Here is a 21,234-nt window from a genome sequence, read left to right on the forward strand (position 1 = left end):
CCCTTCCCACCGCCCTCCGGCCCCGCCCCCTTTTCCTCCCCCCGCCCCGGTCCCCGCCCCCCTCTCCCGGGGCCCCGCCCCCTTCCCGTCCTCCCGCCCCGCCCCTCTCTCCCGGGGCCCCGCCCCTTTCTCTCTCCCTCCCGGAGCCCCGCCCCTTTCTCTCTCTCCCCCTCCCGGGGCCCCGCCCCTTTTCCCCGCCCCCTCCGTCCCCGGGCCCCGCGGCCGGGAGGGAGGAAGGGAGGGAGCCGGGAGCGGCCGGAGGGAGCGGCCGCCCCGTCCTCCGCCCGTCGGGGATGGACCCACCGCCACCCGACGAGCAGGACGCCCCCGACGGCCAGGTCGGTGCACCGCCCCCGGGGAACGGGCCGGACCGGACCGGACCGGACCGGACCGGACTGGGCCGCTGCGCTTGTGGCCAGACTTTCCTTCCTTCCTTCCTTCCTTCCTTCCTTCCTTCATTCATGCAATCCTACTGATGGAGCGCTTACCGGCCTCAGACCAATCAATCAATCAATCAATCAATCGTATTGATTGAGCGCTTACTGGGTGCAGAGCACTGGACTAAGCGCTTGGGAAGTCCCAGTCATTCATTCAATCCCATTGATTGAGCGCTTACTGTGTGCAGAGCACTGGACTAAGCGCCTGGGAAGTCCCAGTCATTCATTCAATCCTATTGATTGAGCGCTTACTGTGTGCAGAGCACTGGACTAAGCACTAAGGAAGTCCCAGTCATTCATTCAATCCTATTGATTGAGCGCTTACTATGTGCAGAGCACTGGACTAAGCGCCTGGGAAGTCCCAGTCATTCATTCAATCCCATTGATTGAGCGCTTACTGGGTGCAGAGCACTGGACTAAGCGCCTGGGAAGTCCCACTCATTCATTCAATCCTATTGATTGAGCGCTTACTGGGTGCAGAGCACTGGACTAAGCGCCTGGGAAGTCCCAGTCATTCATTGGTTTTGTTCTCCGTCTCCCCCTTTTAGACTGTGAGCCCACTGTTGGGTAGGGACCGTCTCTAGATGTTGCCAATTTGTACTTCCCAAGCGCTTAGTACAGTGCTCTGCACGCAGTAAGCGCTCAATAAATACGATTGAAGGTGATGATGATGACTGTCTCTAGATGTTGCCAACTTGGGCTTCCCAAGCGCTTAGTACAGTGCTCTGCGCACAGTAAGCACTCAATAAATATGATTGATTGATTGAGCGCTTACTGTGTGCAGAGCACTGTACTGAGCGCTTGGGCAGTCCAAGTTGGCAACATAGAGAGACGGTCCCTACCCAACAGCGGGCTCACAGTCTTGTCTGCACCTCTATATATGTTTGTGCGTATTTATTACTCTACTTATTTTATTTGTGCCTATTTATTCCATTTATTTTACTGGGTTAATATGCATATATGTTTGTACGTATTTATTACTCTATTTTATTTGTACATATTTATTCCATTTATTTTATTGGGTTAATATGTATGTATGTTTGTACGTATTTATCACTCTATTAATTTTACTTGTACGTATTTATTCCATTTATTTTATTGGGTCAATATGTATATATGTTTGCATGTATTTAGTACTCTATTTTACTTGCACATATTTATTCTATTTATAATAATAATAATGGCATTTATTGAGCACTTACTATGTGCAAAGCACTGTTCTAAGCGCTGGGGAGGTTACGAGGTGATCAGGTTGTCCCATGGCGGGGGGCTCACAGTCTTCATCCCCATTTGACAGGTGAGGTCACTGAGGCTCAGAGAATAATAATAATAATAATGGTATTTGTTAAGCGCTTACTATGTGCAAAGCACTGTTCTAAGCGCTGCGGAGGTTACAAGGTGATCAGGTTGTCCCACATGGGGATCACAGTCTTCATCCCCACTTGACAGATGAGGGAACTGAGGCTCAGAGAAGTGAAGTGACTTGCCCAAAGTCACACAGCTGACAACTGGTGGAGTCGGGATTTGAACTCGTGACCTCTGACTTCAAAGCCCAGGCTCTTTCCACTGAGCCACGCTGCTTCTTTATTTATTTTACTTTGTTACTATGTTTTATTTCGTTGTCTGTCTCCCCCTTCTAGACTGTGAGCCCACTGTTGGGTAGGGACCGTCTCTACGTGTTGCCAACTTGGACTTCCCAAGCGCTTAGTACAGCGCTCTGCACACAGTAAGCGCTCAATAAATCCGATTGAATGAATGAATGAATGTTTTGTTTTGTTCTCTGTCTCCCCCTCCTAGACTGTGAGCCCGCCGTTGGGAAGGGACCATCTCTATAATAATAGTAATAACAATAATAATGATGGTATTTATTAAGCGCTTACTATGAGCAAAGCACTGTTCTAAGCGCTGGGGAGTTACAAGGCGATCAGGTTGTCCCACGGGGGGCTCACACTCTTCATCCCCATTTTACAGATGAGATCACTGAGGCCCAGAGAAGTGAAGTGACTGGCCCAAAGTCACACAGCTGACAGGCAGAGCCGGGATTTGAACCTGTGACCTCTGACTCCAAAGCCCGGGCTCTCTCCACGGAGCCACGCTGCTTCTCTATATGTTGCCAACTTATACTTTCCAAGCGCTTAGTCCGGTGCTCTGCACACAGTGAGCGCTCAATAAATACGATTGAATGAATGAATGAATGAATGAATGAATGCAGCTGCCTCTGTCTGTGTCTGTTACTCTTTATTTTACTTGTGCATATTCTATTTATCTTATTTTGTTAATATGTTTTGTTTTGTTCTCTGTCTCCCCCTTCTAGACTGTGAGCCCACTGTTGGGTAGGGACCGTCTCTAGATGTTGCCAACTTGGACTTCCCAAGCGCTTAGTACGGTGCTCTGCACACAGTAAGCGCTCAATCAGTCCGATTGAATGAACGAATGAATGAATGTGTGTGTGTGATTCTAGACTGTGAGCCCACTGTTGGGTAGGGACCGTCTCTAGATGTTGCCAACTTGGACTTCCCAATCGCTTAGCACAGTGCTCTGCACACAGGAAGCGCTCAATAAATACAATTGAATGAATGAATGAATGAATTTGTGTGTTTGTGTGTGTGCACACCAGACACACAGACAGACAGAGCAGTGTCCGAGTGTCTGCGGAGCAGGCGGTCAGTGTGGGTGCCCCAGCCGGCCGGGGTCTTCTTTCCCTTGTCTCTCCCCTGCTACTGCCCCCTCAATCAATCAATCAATCAATCGTATTTATTGAGCGCTTACTATGTGCAGAGCACTGTACTAAGCGCTTGGGAAGTACAAATTGGCATCACATAGAGACAGTCCCTACCCAACAGTGGGCTCACAGTCTAAAAGGGGGAGACAGAGAACAGAACCAAACATACCAACAAAATAAAATAAGTAGGATAGAAATGTACAAGTAAAATAAATAAATAGAGTGAGCGCTTAGTACAGTGCTCTGCACACAGTAAGTGCACAGTAAATATGATTGAATGAATGCATGGATAATTAATGATGTTTGCTGATAATAATAATTTTGGTATTTGTTAAGCGCTCACTATGTGCCAAGCGGTGTTCTCAGCGCTGGGGGCGGTTCCAAGCTAATCGGGTTGTCCCACGTGGAGCTCACGGTCTTCATCCCCATTTTCCAGTTGAGGGAACTGAGGCCCAGAGAAGTGATGTAATGATAATGGCATTTATTAAGCACTTACTGTGTGCCAAGCATTGTTCTAAGCGCTGGGGAGGTTACAAGGTGATCAGGTTGTCCCACGGGGGGCTCACGGTTTTCATCCCCATTTTCCAGTTGGGGGAACTGAGGCCCAGAGATGTGATGTAATAATAATAATGGCATTTATTAAGCACTTACTATGTTCTAAGCGCTGGGGAGGTTACAAGGTGATCAGGTTGTCCCACTGGGGGCTCATGGTCTTCATCCCCATTTTCCAGTTGAGGGAACTGAGGCCCAGAGAGGTGATGTAATAATAATGATGGCATTTATTAAGCACTTACTATGTTCTAAGCGCTGGGGAGGTTACAAGGTGATCAGGTTGTCCCACGGGGGGCTCACAGTCTTCATCCCCATTTTCCAGTTGAGGGAACTGAGGCCCAGAGAAGTGATGTAATAATAATGATAATAATGGCATTTATTAAGCGCTTACTATGTTCTAAGCGCTGGGGAGGTTACAAGGTGATCAGGTTGTCCCACGTGGGACTCACGGTCTTCATCCCCATTTTACAGATGAAGGAACTGAGGCCCAGAGAAGTGAAGTGACTTGCCCAAAGTCACCCAGCGGACAAGTGAGGGAGCCGGAATTTGAACCCATGACCTCTGACTCCCAAGCCCGTGGTCTTTCCACTGTGCTAGCGGTTACTATGTGCCGAGCGCTGTTCTAAGCTCTGGGGTGGATATCAATCAGGTCATGTAGACGGTGAGCCCGTTGTTGGGTAGGGACCGGCTCTATCTGTTGCCAATTTGTACTTAGTACAGTGCTCTGCACACAGTAAGCGCTCAATTAATACGATTGAATGAATGAATGAATTGGAATGTGACTCCACGGTGGCTGGCCCTGGCTCCTTGTCGAATAATAATAAAATAAAATATAATATAATATAATATAATATAATATATTATAATATAATATAATATAATATAATATAATGTAACATATAATAATATAATAATAATAGCATTTGTTAAATGCTTATTTTGTGCCAAGCGGTTTGCTAAGTGCTGGAGTAGATGGATTATAACAATAATAATAATAATAATAATAATAATAATAATAATAATAATAATTCAATCAGATCGGACACAGTCCCTGTCCCACGTGGGGCTCAGAGTCTAAGGAGGAGGGAGAAACAGGTACTGACTCCCCATTTTATAGCTGAGGCGATGCTGCTTCTCTTGGGGAGCAGGAGGGTGGGGGAACAGGGGAGGAGCATGCCCTATGATGATGGTATCTGTTAAGCTCTTGCTATGTGCTAAGTACTGTTCTAAGCGCTGGGGAAGATACAATCAATCAATCGTATTTATTGAGCGCTTACTGTGTGCAGAGCACTGTACTAAGCGCTTGGGAAGTACAAGATGACAAGGTCATCAGGTTGTCCCACGTGGTGCTCACAGTCTTTATCCCCATTTTCCAGATGAGGTAACTGAGGCCCAGAGAAGTGAAGTGACTTTCCCAAGGTCACACAGCAGACAGGTGGGGGAGCCGGGATTAGAACCCACGGCCTGTAACCCCGGCTCCACCCTGCCCTGGGTGATAATCCTGACTCTGCCACTTGCCTACTGTTTGGGCAACTCACTTAACTTCTCTGCCGCGCTCTCCTCCTCCTCTTCCTCTGTGACGTGAGGATTCGATACTTGTTCATCATCATCATCATCAATCATATTTATTGAGCGCTTACTATGTGCAGAGCACTGTACTAAGCACTTGGGAAGTACAAATTGGCAACATAGAGAGACAGTCCCTACCCAACAGTGGGCTCACAGTCTAAAAGGGGGAGACAGAGAACAAAACCAAACGTACTAACAAAATAAAATAAATAGAATAGATATGTACAAATAAAATAAATAAATAAATAAGTAGAGTAAAAAGATATGTACAAACATATATACACGTTCTCCCTCGTCCTCACGCCGTGAACCCCGTGTGGGTCAGGGACTGTGGCTGATCTGATGATCTTGTCTCTACCCCAGTGCTCAGTACAGTCTTGGCACATAGTAAGCCCTCATCCCATAGCGCAGTTACTTATTAAGAGCCGGGTCCTCATCTCTCAAGTCTCCCTTAGACCTCGCCCCGGCCACCAGGCCAGAACAGTGCTTTGCACATAGTAAGCGCTTAACAAATGCCATTATTATTATTATTATTATTATTATTATTATTATTACCACTGCCCCCCAGGACCCGCCCTGGGCCCAAGGGCACTTTCTTAGAGGGTGCCACTTGCGGCTGCCCGGACATTGAGAGTTGCTTTTAGACTGTGAGCCCACTGTTGGGTAGGGACTGTCTCTATGTGTTGCCAATTTGTACTTCCCAAGCGCTTAGTACAGTGCTCTGCACATAGTAAGCGCTCAATAAATACGATTGATTGATTGATTGATTGATTGATTGCCCAGGGCATCGAGGCATTTCAGGCACGCAGCACCAGGAGAGGCGGGCCCCTGTCCTGTCCGGGCATCACCACCCTGGTCCGTTGGGTAGGGACTGTCTCTATATGTTGCCAACTTGTACTTCCCAAGCGCTTAGTACAGCGCTCTGCACACAGTAAGCGCTCAATAAATACGATTGATTGCGGTTGAGCCGTGGCAGCACAGGGGAAACCTGCAGGTCCCTGGGCCCACCGTGATCCCGCCCAGTGTCACAGGAGTCGGAAGACCCGGCAGGCGGGATCGGCCTCTCGGAGGTCCGCGAGCAGCACCGAACCGACCCCAGCCCCACAGTGCCCGCCCCCCCGCCCCAGAAAGCACTTTATTTCCACCCTCGGTGCTGTACTGAACCACACTCACGTCAGCACGCACGGCTCTCTCCCTGGAGGCCTTGGCCTGGTTAGCTCGAGAGCGGCGGGCCTCAGGGAAGGCCTCGTGCCTCAGGTCAATTGTTGTGTCGTCCTTTGTCCGTCTATGTTGGGGGGGATGTAATAATAATAATAATAATAATGATGGCATTTATTCATTTAATCGTATTTATTGAGCGCTTCCTGTGTGCAGAGCACTGGACTAAGTGCTTGGGAAGAACAGGTTGGCCACATCTAGAGACGGTCCCTACCCAACAGCGGGCTCACAGGCTAGAAGCGCTTACTGTGTGCAAAGCACTGTTCTAGGTGCTGGGGAGGTTAGAGCTCACCTCCTCCAGGAGGCCTTCCCAGACTGAGCCCCTTCCTTCCTCTCCCCCTCGTCCCCCTCTCCATCCCCCCATCTTACCTCCTTCCCTTCCCCACAGCACCTGTATATATGTATATATGTTTGTACATATTTATTACTCATTTATTTATTTTACTTGTACATGTCTATTCTATTTTATTTTGTTAGTATATTTGGTTTTGTTCTGTCTCCCCCTTTTAGACTGTGAGCCCACTGTTGGGTAGGGACCGTCTCTATATGTTGCCAACTTGTACTTCCCAAGCGCTTAGTACAGTGCTCTGCACACAGTAAGCGCTCAATAAATACGATTGATTGATTGATTGGGTTGCCCCCACCGTGGGGCTCACATCCCCATTTGACAGATGAGGCGGCTGAGGCACAGAGGAGTGGGGTGGCTTGCCCAGGGTCACACGGCTGACAAGTGGCGGAGCCGGGATTTGAACCCCTAACCTCAGACTCCTCCTTTCCCCTCCCCACAGCACCTGTATATATGTTTGTACGTATTTACTACTCTATTTTATTTGTACATATTCATTCGATTTATTTTATTTTGCTCCTATGTTTTGTTTTGTTGTCTGTCTCCCCCTTCTAGACCGTGAGCCCGCTGTTGGGTGGGGACCGTCTCTAGATGTTGCCAACGTGTCCTTCCCAAGCGCTTAGTCCAGTGCTCTGCACACAGTAAGCGCTCAATAAATACGATTGAATGAAGGAATTAATGAAGTACTGTAGGGGATTTTCGCAGAAACCCCCGGCCTCCCTCAACCCGGAACTGACTGTGGTGGGGCTTTTCCGGCCTGCACGGGCCAGGCCGGGGCCCTGGGGATTTCTATCCAGCGACAGCTCGTTGAACCATCTGATCCTCTTCTTTTTGATCTGTAAGTTTTCTTTGCGTGGCTCAGTGGAAAGAGCCCGGGCTTTGGAGGCAGAGGTCACGGGTTCGAATCCCGGCCCCGCCACATGGCTGCTGTGTGACCTTGGGCAAGCCACTGAACTTCTCGGAGCTTCAGTTCCCTCATCTGGAAAATGGAGATTAAGACTGTGTGACTGTGGGACCACTTGATCACCTCCAGCCAGTTTTGTTGTCTGTCTCCCCCTTCTAGACTGTGAGCCCGCTGTTGGGTAGGGACCATCTCTATATGTTGCCAACTTGTACTTTCCAAGCGCTTAGTACAGTGCTCTGCACACAGTAAGCGCTCAATAAATATGATTGAATGAATGAATGAATGTTTTGCACATAATAAGTGCTTAACAAATGCCATTATTATTATTATTATTATTTCTGAGCCTTAAGCAGGTCCCCGGCAGGGCAGGGGCAGGACCCAGGAGCGAAAAGTTCACACTAGGGATCAGAGGGTGAAATATGTCTGGATGGGCACAAATGCAAAAATCCCTATCCTTAAACACTGACCCTGAGGATGAGAGGAGCGTCCCTTTGGGTTATAAGGAGAGTGAAAGTCCTGCCCTCTAGACCTTAAGCTCGTTGAGGGCAGGGAACGTGTCAGTTTATTGTTGTATCGTACTCTCCCAAGTGCTTAGTACAGTACTTTATCCACAGTAAGCACTCAATAAATGCAATTGAATGAATGAATGAAATACAATTGACTGACTGACTGTCTTACCGTAACTATCGCCCAAAGAACCTGAATTAGAGCAGAGCAACAGTATCGTGTTCAAAACTTGATCTGGGCCAGAACAGCTCAAGAATCTTTTTACCAACTATCACTGCAACGTAAATCTATATATATATAGCTTTTTAATCTTCAGATTAGCAGCCGTCCTCACTTAAAATTTGAAGCAGATTTAGTTTCAGGAGTTGAAACTGAGACCGCTGTTCCCTGGCCCTGACATTTTGTAGAGCAAAAAGATGCCCCCCAACTGGTGTTTCTTGGCTATTCGATCTTACCTCTTCAGTCAGGAAGAGCTAGAGGAAGAGAAAGGAGAAATCAAAACGGTTGAATCGGGCCCGGACGGAAGTGTGGCAGAAGATCAGGTGTTCTCTGAGGATGTCGGTCCCCGCCGAGGCCCATTTTGTAGGTGAAGTGTTAAGCAGGTTAAATCCGCCCTCAGATCTCACATCCTTAGGTGGCTTTTCCAAACGCTGACACCCCTGAGAGTGAAAAACAGCAAGGACGTTGCTCACTAGGACTGTGTTTTAAATCAAATTGGAGGTTTCGGTTTCGATTCCTGGCGTCGGAGTCAGTTGGCTCTTTGCTGTTTACCGTGCGGTCGGCGAAGGATTCAAAGCTGGCAGAATAAGAATGGCATTTGCTCTGCGCTTCGTCTGTACCAGGTGCTCTGGTGGATACAGGACAATCAGGTCGGACACAAGCCCCGTCCCACATGGGGCTCTCAGTCTAAGGGCAGTGGAGAATGGGTATTTCATCTCCATTTTACAGATGAGGGAACTGAGGCACAGAGAAGGTGACTTGTCCAAGGTCTCATTGCTCCCCCCCTTCTAGACTGTGAGCCCACTGTTGGGTAGGGACCGTCTCTATATGTTGCCAACTTGTACTTCCCAAGCGCTTGGTACAGTGCTCTGCACATAGTAAGCACTCAATAAATACGATTTGATTGATTGATTGAGTGGCAGAACCCGGGTTAGGACCCAGGTCTCCTGACTCCTAGTCCTGTGCCACATTGCTTGTCTCTGAATCATTCGCCTCGTGGTTTGAACTCTGTAACATCCGCCGTCCCCCGTCCTCCCCCCGGGTTCGTTGGAGATCCTTTCAGTCAATCAGCGATATTTATCGAGCGCTTACCGTGGGCAGATCACTGTCCTGAGCACTTGGCAGAGAAGCGGCGTGGCTTAATAGAGAGAGCAGGGGCTTGAGAGTCAGAAGGTCACGGTTCTAATCCCGGCTCCACCGCTCGTCTGCTGTGTGGTCTTGAGCGGGCTCGTGAGACGGGAAGGATGGTAGTGCCGTCAACGGAGATGGGAAAGTCAGGGAGAGGGCAGGGTTTGGGAGGGAAGACAAGGAGTTCAGATTGAGCAAATCACTTCTCCGGGCCTCAGTTACCTCATCTGTAAAATGAGGATTAAGACTATGAGCCCCATGTGGGAAACGGGCTATGTCCAACCAAATTTGCTTGTAAGTACCTCAGCCTGGTACTTCAGTCTGTACTTCACGCTGCTGCCTGGATCATCTTTGTGCAGAAATGCTCTGGGCATGTCACTCCCCTCCTCAAAAATCTCCAGTGGCTGCCAGTCAACCTACGCATCAAGCAAAAACTCCTCACTCTCGGCTTCCAGGCTGTCCATCCCCTCGCCCCCTCCTACCTCACCTCCCTTCTCTCCTTCTCCAGCCCAGCCCGCACCCTCCGCTCCTCTGCCACCGCTAACCTCCTCACTGGGCCTCGTTCTCGCCTGTCCCGCCATCGACCCCCGGCTCACGTCCTCCCCCTGGCCCGGAATGCCCTCCCTCCTCACATCCGCCAAGCTCGCTCTCTTCCTCCCTTCAAAGCCCTACTGAGAGCTCACCTCCTCCAGGAGGCCTTCCCACACTGAGCCCCCTTTTTCCTCTCCTCCTCCCCATCCCCCCCACCCTACCTCCTTCCCCTCCCCACAGCACCTGTATATATGTATATATGTTTGTACATATTTATTACTCTATTTATGTATTTATTTTATTTGTACATATTCTATTTATTTTATTTTGTGAATATGTTTTGTTTTGTTCTCTGTCTCCCCCTTCTAGACTGTGAGCCCGCTGTTGGGTAGGGACCGTCTCCATATGTCGCCGACTTGTACTTCCCAAGCGCTTAGTCCAGTGCTCTGCACACAGTAAGCGCTCAATAAATACGATTGAATGAATGAACGAATACAGATTTATTACTCTATTTATTTTACTTGTACATATTTACCATTCTACTTATTTTGTTAATGATGTGCATCTAGCTTTATCTCTATTTATTCTGATGACTTGACACCTGTCCACGTGTTTTGTTTCGTTGTCTGTCTCCCCCTTCCAGACTGTGAGCCCGTTGTTGGGTAGGGACCATCTCTATATGTCGTGTACTTCCCAAGCTCTTAGAACAGTGCTCTGCACACAGTAAGCGCTCAGTAAATACGATTAAATGAATGAATGAATGGTAGATGGTATGCGCTTAACAAATGTCATCATTATTATTATTGATTACTTTATTATTTTACTTGTACATACCTATTCTATTTTATTTTATTTTGTTAGCATGTTTGGTTTTGTTCTCTTGTCTCCCCCTTCTAGACTGTGAGCACACTGTTGGGTAGGGACTGTCTCTAGATGTTGCCAACTTGTACTTCCCAAGCGCTCAGTACAGTGCTCTGCACACGGTAAGCGCTCAATAAATACGATTGATTGATTGATTGGTTATTATTATTACATTTTAACCAAGTTGGTAGACACATTCCCTTCCCAGAGCAGGCTCACAGTCTAGTTCCAGCCGCATCCGAGAGGGGTGGAGGGTCAGGGCAGTGGCGACTCCAGCTTTCCCCTCCTTTCCGAGGGACCCCACCTCTCCCAGATGGACGTTTGCCCGTCAGCCTCTCGTCCTTCCTCTCCAGGAGCCGCCCGCAGAGGTAGGAGAACCGCCGGTGCCAACGGCTTGAGCCCCAGAGGATCCCGGGCCGGGGCGCCTGCAGGATGGAGCCGATCACGTTCACGGCCGGGAGGCCCACGGGCACCGAGGTGCCGGCCGAGTTCTCTCTGGAGCTGGTGGGCTCGCTGGCCGTGCACCCCCTCACCACCATGCCCATCCTGCCCTGGGTGGTGGCCGAGGTGCGGGGCCTGCGGCCCAGGCAGCCCGGCGCCCAGCGCATCCGGCTCCTGGTGTCCGGCGCGGGGCTGAAGGGCGAGCCGGACCCGGGGGCCGGCCAGCAGCGGGACCCCCCCATCCGCCCCTGCGTCTTCGAGCACAAGCCCCAGCACGTGCGCAAGCTGATCCACAACAGCCACGACCCGAGCTACTTCGCCTGTCTGGTCAAGGACCACGCCGAGGCCCCACGGCAGAGCGTCTGTTACGTGTTCCGAGCCGACGACCAAACCAAAGTAGGTGCGGGGCCTGGGCCGGGGCTGCGGGGAAATTCCCCCCACGATCCTTCCAGAAACGCTGAGAGGGGGACAGTGGGACTACTACCAAGCGCTTAGTACAGTGCTCTGCACGTAGTAAGCGCTCAATAAATACGATTGATGATGATGATGACAGGAGCACCGGGCCCCAGCCTCCGGATGCTCTGGCTATTTCCACTCCGGCCTCCCCCTGAGAATCTTTTGACCAAGGAGTGGAGCCCATTGACCCTTTCATAGAGAAGCAGCAGGGCTCAGTGGAAAGAACGCAGGCTTGAGAGTCAGAGGTCATGGGTTCCAATCCCGGCTCTGCCACTTGTCCCCTGGGTGACTTTGGGCAAGTCACTTCACTTCTCTGCGCCTCGGTTACCTCCTCTGGAAAATGGGGATGAAGACTGTGAGCCCCATGTGGGACAACCTGATTACCTTGTATCTCCCCCAGCACTTAGAACAGTGATTGGCGCTTAGTAAACACTTAAATACCAAAATTACTATTATTATTATTATTTGGTATTTGTTAAGAGCCCCTTCCTTCCTCTCCCCCTCGTCCCCCTCTCCATCCCCCCCTTCTTACCTCCTTCCCTTCCCCACAGCACCTGTATATATGTATATATGTTTGTACATATTTATTACTCTATTTATTTATTTATTTATTTTACTTGTACATATCTATTCTATTTATTTTATTTTGTTAGTATGTTTGGTTTTGTTCTCTGTTTTCCCCTTATAGACTGTGAGCCCACTGTTGGGTAGGGACTGACTCTATATGTTGCCAATTTGTACTTCCCAAGCGCTTAGTACAGTGCTCTGCACATAGTAAGCGCTCAATAAATACGATTGATGATGATTGATGATGATGGCCTAGTGTGAAGAGCGCAGGCCATGAGTTCGAGTCAGTAGGCCCTGGGTTCTAGTCCTGGCTTCACCACTTGTCTGCTGTGTGATCTTGGGCCATCACTTCACTTCTGTGTACCTCAGTTACCTTCTCAGTGCCTCAGTAAAATGGGAATTAAGATTGCGTGCACCCTATGCAGGATACGGACTGTATACAACCTGATTATCTTGTATCTTCCCTGCACTTAGTACAGTGCCTGGAATGTGGCTGTTTAATAATAATAATAATAATGATGGTATTTGTTAAGCGCTTACTATGTGCAAAGCACTGTTCTAAGTGCTGGGGGATACAAGGTGATGAGGTTGTCCCACGTGGGGCTCACAGTCTTTATCCCCATTTTACAGATGAGGTAACTGAGGCACAGAGAAGTTAAGTGGCTTGCCCAAGGTCTCACAGCTGACAAGTGACGGAGCCGGGATTTAGAACCCATGGCCTCTGACTCCCAAGCCCGGGCTCTTTCCACTGAGCCACGCCGCTTATTGGCATATTGTACTCTCCCAAGCACTTAGTACAGTGCTCTGCACACAATAAGCAATCAATAAATGTGATTGAATAAGTGAATGAACAAACATCTTAAAAAAGTTTTTACTCTTTGTCAAGGACTGTTCTAAGATCTGGGGCAGATACAAGATAATCAGGTTGTATGCAGATGTTGTCCCCCTTGGGGCTCACAATGTAAGGCGGGGGGACCCTTGTAACCCACCATACCATGAAGGAACGTGGCTCTGTGGAAAGAGCATGGAGTCAGAGGTCCTGGGTTCAAATCCCAGCTCTGCCAATTGTCAGCTGTGTGACTTTCGGCAAGTCACTTAACTTCTCTGGGCCTCAGTTGCCTCACCTGTTAAATGGGGATTAAGATTGTGTGCCCCTCGTGGGACAACCTGATCACCTTGTAACCTCCCCAGCGCTTAGAACAGTGCTTTGCACATAGTAAGCGCTTAATAATTGCCATTATTATTATTATTATTATTATAACCCCCTCATTCATTCATTCAATCATATTTATTGAGCGCTTACTGTGTGCAGAGCACTGTACCGAGCGCTTGGGAAGTACAAGTTGGCAACATATAGAGACGGTCCCTCGTGAGAAATGTCCCGAGCCATCATCATCAGTGATATCTATTGTGCACTTACTATGTGCCGAGCACTGTACCAAGCGCTTGGGAGAGTACAATACAATAGATGGGCAGAGCTATTCCCTGCCCGCAATGAGCTTCCAGTCCAGAGGCATATGGGTGACTCTCGCGGCTGGCCGGAGTGAGCATCTGTCTTTGGTGAGCGAGAGGGCTGCCCTTTCCCTGCGCCTATAGCACTCCTGGACAACATCTACACATTTGTGGTTCTTGTGGGCTCAAAGCCTGGCACGAGGGTGATGTACCCACAGAAAGGTGACATGTTTGCCCAGCGGACCCTCCGAAGGGTGCCATGGTTGCCCTCTGGGCTCACAGAAGGGTGGCGTGGTTGATCAGGAGACCCACAGAAAGGGTGGCATGTCTGCCCAGTGAGTCCACGGATGGGTGGCACGGTTGTCCGGTGAATCCACTGATGGGTGATGTGTTTTCCCGGTGGACCCACAAACGGGTGGCATGGCTGCCCAGTGGAGCCAATGGTAGGTGGTGTGGCCACCAGTGGGTCCACGCATAGGTGGCACGGCTGCCCTGTGGATGTACAGACACGTGGCATGGGCGCCCAGTGGATCCGTGGACTGGTGAAGTGGTTGCCCAGTGGGCCCATGGGCGGGTGGCATGGCTGCCCGGTGGACCAACAGAAAGGTGATATGGTCGCCCAGTGGATCCACAGATGGGGGGCATGGTTGCCCAGTGGACCCTCAGGTGGGTGTGAAGGTTGATGGTCTTAGTGGCACCAGATGGGCCTGGCTGCCTGGCCCCCTCGGATCCCCGATGGGACTGAGGGGAGGTGCCGAGAAAGGGGCTCCGGGGAAAGAAGAAGGAGCCGGCATTGAAGGAGAATGAGGCTGACAGGGTTTGGGGAGTGGAGGGTAGGCATTGAATGGGGAGAGGGGCGAAGGGAGGCTTGGTGTACGTTGAGGGACGGGAGAGTGGGTAAGCAGGGGCAGAGCGGGGCGAATCCCCAAGAGCGGGCAGAGCTGGCTCTGGAAAATGGCTGGGGGCCGGGAGGTGGTCACGAGATGAGGGGAACAGGGGCCTGTTCTGAAATCATCGACCCCTCAGCCTTTCCCTGACCCGTGCTCGCGGCTCTCCTTTTTGCCAGAAGCTGCTATTGAGGGTTTTGCTCTTCTCACATTTCATATTCCCCCCTACCCACCAGTCTGCCCACATGCCTGGGTCTGACCGCCCGGGCTCCTGGGGTATAAACACATTCCTTCTAAAGGCTGTGGGTCCGGGAACGGTTCCTCCGTCCTTGTTTAAGACCGGGCCGCTTAAAGGCTCGGCCGCATGTGAGCAGTCAGGTGGCGTCTCTGCAGGGCTGTACTCGGGCTTGTGACTTGATTTTCCCGTAGCCTTCCTGGTCACCGGCTAATCTCCCAGCTGGGGGCCTGGCCCAGGGGAGCTGTTGAAAGCAGCACCTCCCTTCTCCAAATCCCAGCCCCCATCTCACCCCCTCTGTCGCCCCTGGCAGCCCCCAGTCCTGTCTGGAATGAGGGAGCCAGCCGGAGCAGGGGATGTGGTCCCCGGGCCGGGGTTGCCGAGGGAACGGAAGAGTTTCGGGCCCGAGCTCGTGAAAAACACTGCTCCGGGCCCAGGCCGAAGGCCCATCCGCCCAGGAGCCTTGGCATGCGGGCCTTTAAAAGCTGGCACTTAAAAGCCTGCCCTTTAAAGCTGGCCCTTAAAAGCCCCAGGCCGGGGCCGGGGCCGCCAAGACAACGGGAGAGTTTTGGAGCAAGAGCCCAGTTACCCACTTGTCCTATTTATTTATTTATTCTATTTATTCTATTTTGTTAGTCTGTTTGGTTTCGTTCTCCGCCTCCCCCTTTTAGACAGTGAGCCCGCTGTTGGGTAGGGACCGTCTCTGTATGTTGCCAATTTGTACTTCCCAAGCGCTCAGCACGGTGCTCTGCACACAGTAAGCGCTCAATAAATACGATTGATGATGATGATGCTTAGTACGGTGCTCTGCACACGGTAAGCGCTCAATAAAAACGACTGAAGGAATGAATGAGCAACACTGTTTCGGGCCCAGGCCGAAAGCCTGTCTGGCCCAGGAGTCTTGGCATGCCGGCCTTTAAAAGCATCGGTCTGCAGAGGCCTCCCACCCGCACCGGTCGAGGGTTGTGGGCCGCGCTGGTCTGCCAAGGCCCGTGCCCGGAGGCGTGTGTGCCCGATCCCTAATCTTCTGGCTCGGTGGGGACCAGAGCTGAGACGGGGCAATAATTCATCGTGGTTCAGAGGCCTGGAGCTGGGGTTGAGTCAGCCCACCTGTCTCCGGCCCCTCAGCGGCTGGGTCAGCCGTGGGTCGGCTAGCCGGGTGCGATAGCGGCCTACTTGGAGCTGATCACAGCGCCTCGGGCCCGCATTCCCTACCTTGGGGGCTTCCTCTCTCCTTGTCTCCCATCATCAATCATCATCATCGATCGTATTTATTGAGCGCTTACTATGTGCAGAGCACTGTACTAAGCGCTTGGGAAGTACAAATTGGCAACACATAGAGACAGTCCCTACCCAACAGTGGGCTCACAGTCTAAAAGGGGGAGACAGAGAACAGAACCAAACATACCAACAAAATAAAATAAATAGGATAGAAATGTACAAGTAAAATAAATAAATAAATAAATAGAGTAATAAATATGTACAACCATATATACATATATACAGGTCCCACGTGTCCCACGTGGGCCTCACAGTCTTCATCATCACCAGGGGCTCACAGTCTTCATCCCCATTTTACAGATGAGGTAACTGAGGCCCAGAGAATTAAAGTGACTTGCCCAAAGTCACCCAGCTGACTATCGGAGGAGCCGGGATTTGAACCCCTGACCTCCGACTCCAAAGCCCGGGCTCTTTCCACCGAGCCACGCTGCTTCAGGCAGAAGGGTCTGGCTTGCGCAGGGGGCTTGTGGACGAGGCGGCCAAGATTGTGCCACCCGGCTGTACCCGGCCCAATTCCTGCAGGAATGTCCAAACCGGCATCCTGGATGTGGTGGCCCTGGGGGGCCCCCGCCGGAAACCGCAGGGAGTCCTCCTGGGAGCCCTCCCCAGAGATCCCCTGTATATATGTATATATGTTTGTACATATTTATTACTCTATTTGTTTATTTATTTATTATTTTATTTGTACATATCTATTCTATTTATTTTATTTTGTTAGTGTGTTTGGTTTTGTTCTCTGTCTCCCCCTTTTAGACCGTGAACCCACTGTTGGGTAGGGACCGTCTCTCTATGTTGCCCATTTGTACTTCCCAAGCGCTTAGTACGGCGCTCTGCACATAGTAAGCGCTCAATAAATACGATTGATGATGATGATGATGATGATCCCCAGGGGGCCATCCTTTGCGGGGGCTGCAGGGAACCTTCCCCGTGGGGCCGCAGGGAGTCCATTCCCAGGAGTCTTTTTATTACTCTATTTATTACTCTATTTATTTATTTATTACTCTATTTATTTATTTATTGATTTATTTTGTCGCTCTATTTATTTATTTATTTATTTATTTTACTTGTACATTTCTATACTATTTATTTTATTTTGTTGGTATGTTTGGTTCTGTTCTCTGTCTCCCCCTTTTAGACTGCGAGCCCACTGTTGGGTAGGGACTGTCTCTATGTGTTGCCAATTTGTACTTCCCAAGCGCTTAGTACAGTGCTCTGCACATAGTAAGCGCTCAATAAATGCGATTGATTGATTGATTGATTGATTGAGTCGCAGGGAGTCCATTCCCAGGAGTCGCAGGGAGCTGGGGGGCTACTCAGGGTTTTCAGAGAGGTCGGTGGCCCACGTTATTCCACCCAAAACTACAGGCCGGTGCTGCTGAGCTTCAGGAGGGAGGAGGAGAGATCCCAGGGGGTACAAGAAGCTGCCAGCCCCAGCTGGCCCGGACCCTCAATCATCCCGGCTCCAAACCCCAGGAGCCAAGTCCCCTTTCAGACACATTTGTCATTACTGGCCTCCACCGACAGCCATCCAGCCATCATCATCATCATCAATCGTATTTATTGAGCGCTTACTATGTGCAGAGCACCGTACTAAGCGCTTGGGAAGTACAAATTGGCACCATATAGAGACAGTCCCTACCCAACAGCGGGCTCACAGTCTAAAAGGGGGAGACAGACAACAAAACCAAACATACTAACAAAATAAAATAAATAGAATAGATATGCACAAGTAAAATAGAGTAATAAATATGTACAAACATATATACAGGTGCTGTGGGGAAGGGAAGGAGGTAAGGCGGGGGGGATGGGGAGGGGGAGGAGGGGGAGAGGAAGGAAGGGGCTCAGTCTGGGAAGGCCTCCTGGAGGAGGTGAGCTCTCAGCAGGGCCTTGAAGAGTACAGTGCTCTGCACATAGTAAGCGTTCAATAAATACGATTGATTGATTGATTGATTGATTGAAAGAAGAGAGCTAGCTTGGTGGATGGGCAGAGGGAGGGCATTCCAGGCCCGGGGATGAAGACTGTGAGCTCCCCGTGGGCCAGCCTGATCACCTTGTAAGCTCCCCGGCGCTTAGAACAGCGTTTTGCACATAGTAAGCGCTTGATACATGCCCTAAAAAGAAGAGGGGGAGACCCAAGGGCCCGGGCTGTCAGGCGCTCAGTGGGGGAAGGAACGCCCTTAGACCACCAGGGGGCGATCATGGGGCGGCCCTGTCGGGTTGGGACACGGGCGCCCCCTGGTGGTGCGACGGAGCACTCGCTCTCCCCCAACAGTTGGGGGAATTGAGGTTCAATTCAATTCAATTCAATCGTATTTATTCATCATCATCATCAATCGTATTTATTGAGCGCTTACTATGTGCAGAGCCCTGTACTAAGCGCTTGGGAAGTACAAATTGGCAACATATAGAGACAGTCCCGACCCAACAGTGGGCTCACAGTCTGAAAGGGGGAGACAGAGCGCTTCCTGTGTGCAGAGCACTGTACTAAGCGCTTGGGAAGTACAAGTCGGCAATAATAATAATAATAATGACATTTGTTAAGCGCTTACTATGCGCAAAGCACTGTTCTAAGCGCTGGGGTGGCTACAGGGTGATCAGGTTGCCCCACGTGGGGCTCACAGTTTCAATCCCCATTTTACAGATGAGGGAACTGAGGCCCAGAGAAGTGAAGTGACTTGCCCAAAGCATATAGAGACGGTCCCTTCCCAACAACGGGCTCACAGTCTAGAAGGGGGAGACAGGGAACCAAACAAAACATGTGGATGGGTGTCAAGCAGCGTGGCTCAGCGGAAATCAATCAATCAATCAATCGTATTTATTGAGCGCTTACTGTGTGCAGAGCACTGTACTAAGCACTTGGGGAGTCCAAGTCGGCGACATATAGAGACGGTCCCTACCCAACACCGGGCTCACAGTCTAGAAGGGGGAGGCAGATGACAAAACAAAACATGTGGACGGGTGTCAAGCAGCGTGGCTCAGTGGAAATCAATCAATCAATCAATCAGTCGTATTTATTGAGCGCTTACTGTGTGCAGAGCACTGTACTAAGCGCTTGGGAAGTACAAGTTGGCAACATAAGTTGGAAAGAGCCCGGGCTTTGGAGTCAGAGGTCCCGGGTTCAAAATCTGGCTCCGCCAACTGTCAGCTGTGTGACTTTGGGCAAGTCACTTCACTCCTCTGGGCCTCAGTTCCCTCATCTGTAAAATGGGGATTAAGACCGTGAGCCCCCACTTAATCAATCAATCAATCGTATTTATTGAGCACTTACTGTGTGCAGAGCACTGTACTAAGCGCTTGGGAAGTACAAGTTGACAACATATAGAGACAGTCCCTAACCAACAGTGGGCTCACAGTCTAAAAGGTGGGCTCACAGTCTAAACTTAACTTCTCTGGGCCTTAGTTCCCTTATCTGTAAAATGGGGATTAAGACTGTGAGCCCCCCGTGGGACAACCTGATCACCTTGTAACCTCCCCAGCACTTAGAACAGTGCTTTGCACATAGTAAGTGCTTAATAAATACCATTATTATTATTATTATTATCAGAATTAGTAGAAGTAAAGCTAGAGTCATTCATTCATTCAATCGTATTTATTGAGCACTTACTGTGTGCAGAGCACTGGACTAAGCGCTTGGGAAGTACAAGTTGGCAACGTATAGAGACGGTCCCTACCCAACAGTGGGCTCACAGGCTAGAAGGGGGAGACGGACAACAAAACAAAACATGTGGGCAGGTGTCAAGGCATCAGAATAAATAGAAGTGAAGCTAGATGCACATCATTAATGAAATAAATAGAGTAGTAAATATGTACAAGTAAAATAGAGTAATGAATCTGTACAAACATATATACAGGTGCTGTGGGGAGGGGAAGGAGGGAGGGTAGGGGGATGGGGAGGAGGAGAGGAAAAAGGGGGCTCAATGTGGGAAGGCCTCCTGGAGGAGGTGAGCTCTCAGTAGGGCTTTGAAGGGGGGAAGAGAGCTAGCTTGGCGGATGTGTGGAGGGAGGGCATTCCGGGCCAGGGGAAGGACGTGGTCCACCACGTCCAGCTCCGCCACTTGCCCGTGAAGCCCACTGACTGCCCTGTATCTCAGTTTCCCCATCTGTAAAGTAAGAATTTAGCACTTGTTCTCCCTTCCCTTTAGACTGTGAGCTCTGCAAGGGGTAGGGAAGGTGCTGCATCTCCCCCAGCACAGCGCTTGGCACAGAGTACACATTTAGCAAGGACCACAGTTATTATTCAGCAGCACATTGGACCGATGATTTGAAGGGGAAGGAGGTGAGATGGGCTGTACCTACTTCTTAAGGTCCGGGAAAGTCATTAAGGGATGCAGATGGGGGGTGGAGGCTGAGGGTGGAGGATGGATTTGTGGGGTAATAATAATGATGATGGCATTTATTAAGCGCTTACTATGCGCAAAGCACTGTTCTAAGCACTGGGGAGGTTACAAGCTGATCAGGTTGCCCCACGGGGGGCTCACAGTCTTCATCCCCATTTTATAGATGAGGTAACTGAAGCACAGAGAAGTTAAGTGACTTGCCCAGAGTCACACAGCTGACAACTGGTGGAGCAGGAATTTGAACCCATGACCTCTGACTCCGAAGCCCGGGCTCTTTACCACCGAGCCACGGACTGGGGGTGTTTGATGTCCTCAAGAAAAGAGAAGCAGCGTGGCCTAGTGGATAGAGCACGGGCCTGGGAATCAGAAGGACCTGGGTTCTAATCCCAGCTCTGCCACTCGCCTGCTGGGTGACCTTGGGCAAGTCACTTCACTTCCCTTCAAGGCCCTACTGAGAGCTCACCTCCTCCAGGAGGCCTTCCCTGACCGAGCCCCCTCTTTCCTCTCCCCCTCCTTCCCCTCTCCATCCCCCCCGCCTTGCCTCCTTCCCTTCCCCACAGCACCTGTATAGATGTATATATGCT

At 50.2% G+C, this 21,234-nt stretch overlaps 1 protein-coding gene across 1 annotated transcript in view; it reads left to right on the plus strand.

Annotated features, from left to right (window-relative positions):
* Window positions 1-257: 257 nt before the first annotated feature.
* Window positions 258-21,234, plus strand: part of TBC1D1 (TBC1 domain family member 1) — a 141,807-nt gene continuing 120,830 nt past the window's right edge. The window contains exons 1-2 of the mRNA XM_038752611.1: window positions 258-338; window positions 11,348-11,831. Coding sequence (XP_038608539.1) covers window positions 11,427-11,831 — 405 coding nt within the window. The 5' untranslated portion in view covers window positions 258-338; window positions 11,348-11,426. The remainder of the gene's footprint in view (window positions 339-11,347; window positions 11,832-21,234) is intronic.

The sequence above is a fragment of the Tachyglossus aculeatus genome, chromosome 10 (assembly GCF_015852505.1).
Source record: "Tachyglossus aculeatus isolate mTacAcu1 chromosome 10, mTacAcu1.pri, whole genome shotgun sequence".
Classification (NCBI taxonomy): domain Eukaryota; kingdom Metazoa; phylum Chordata; class Mammalia; order Monotremata; family Tachyglossidae; genus Tachyglossus; species Tachyglossus aculeatus.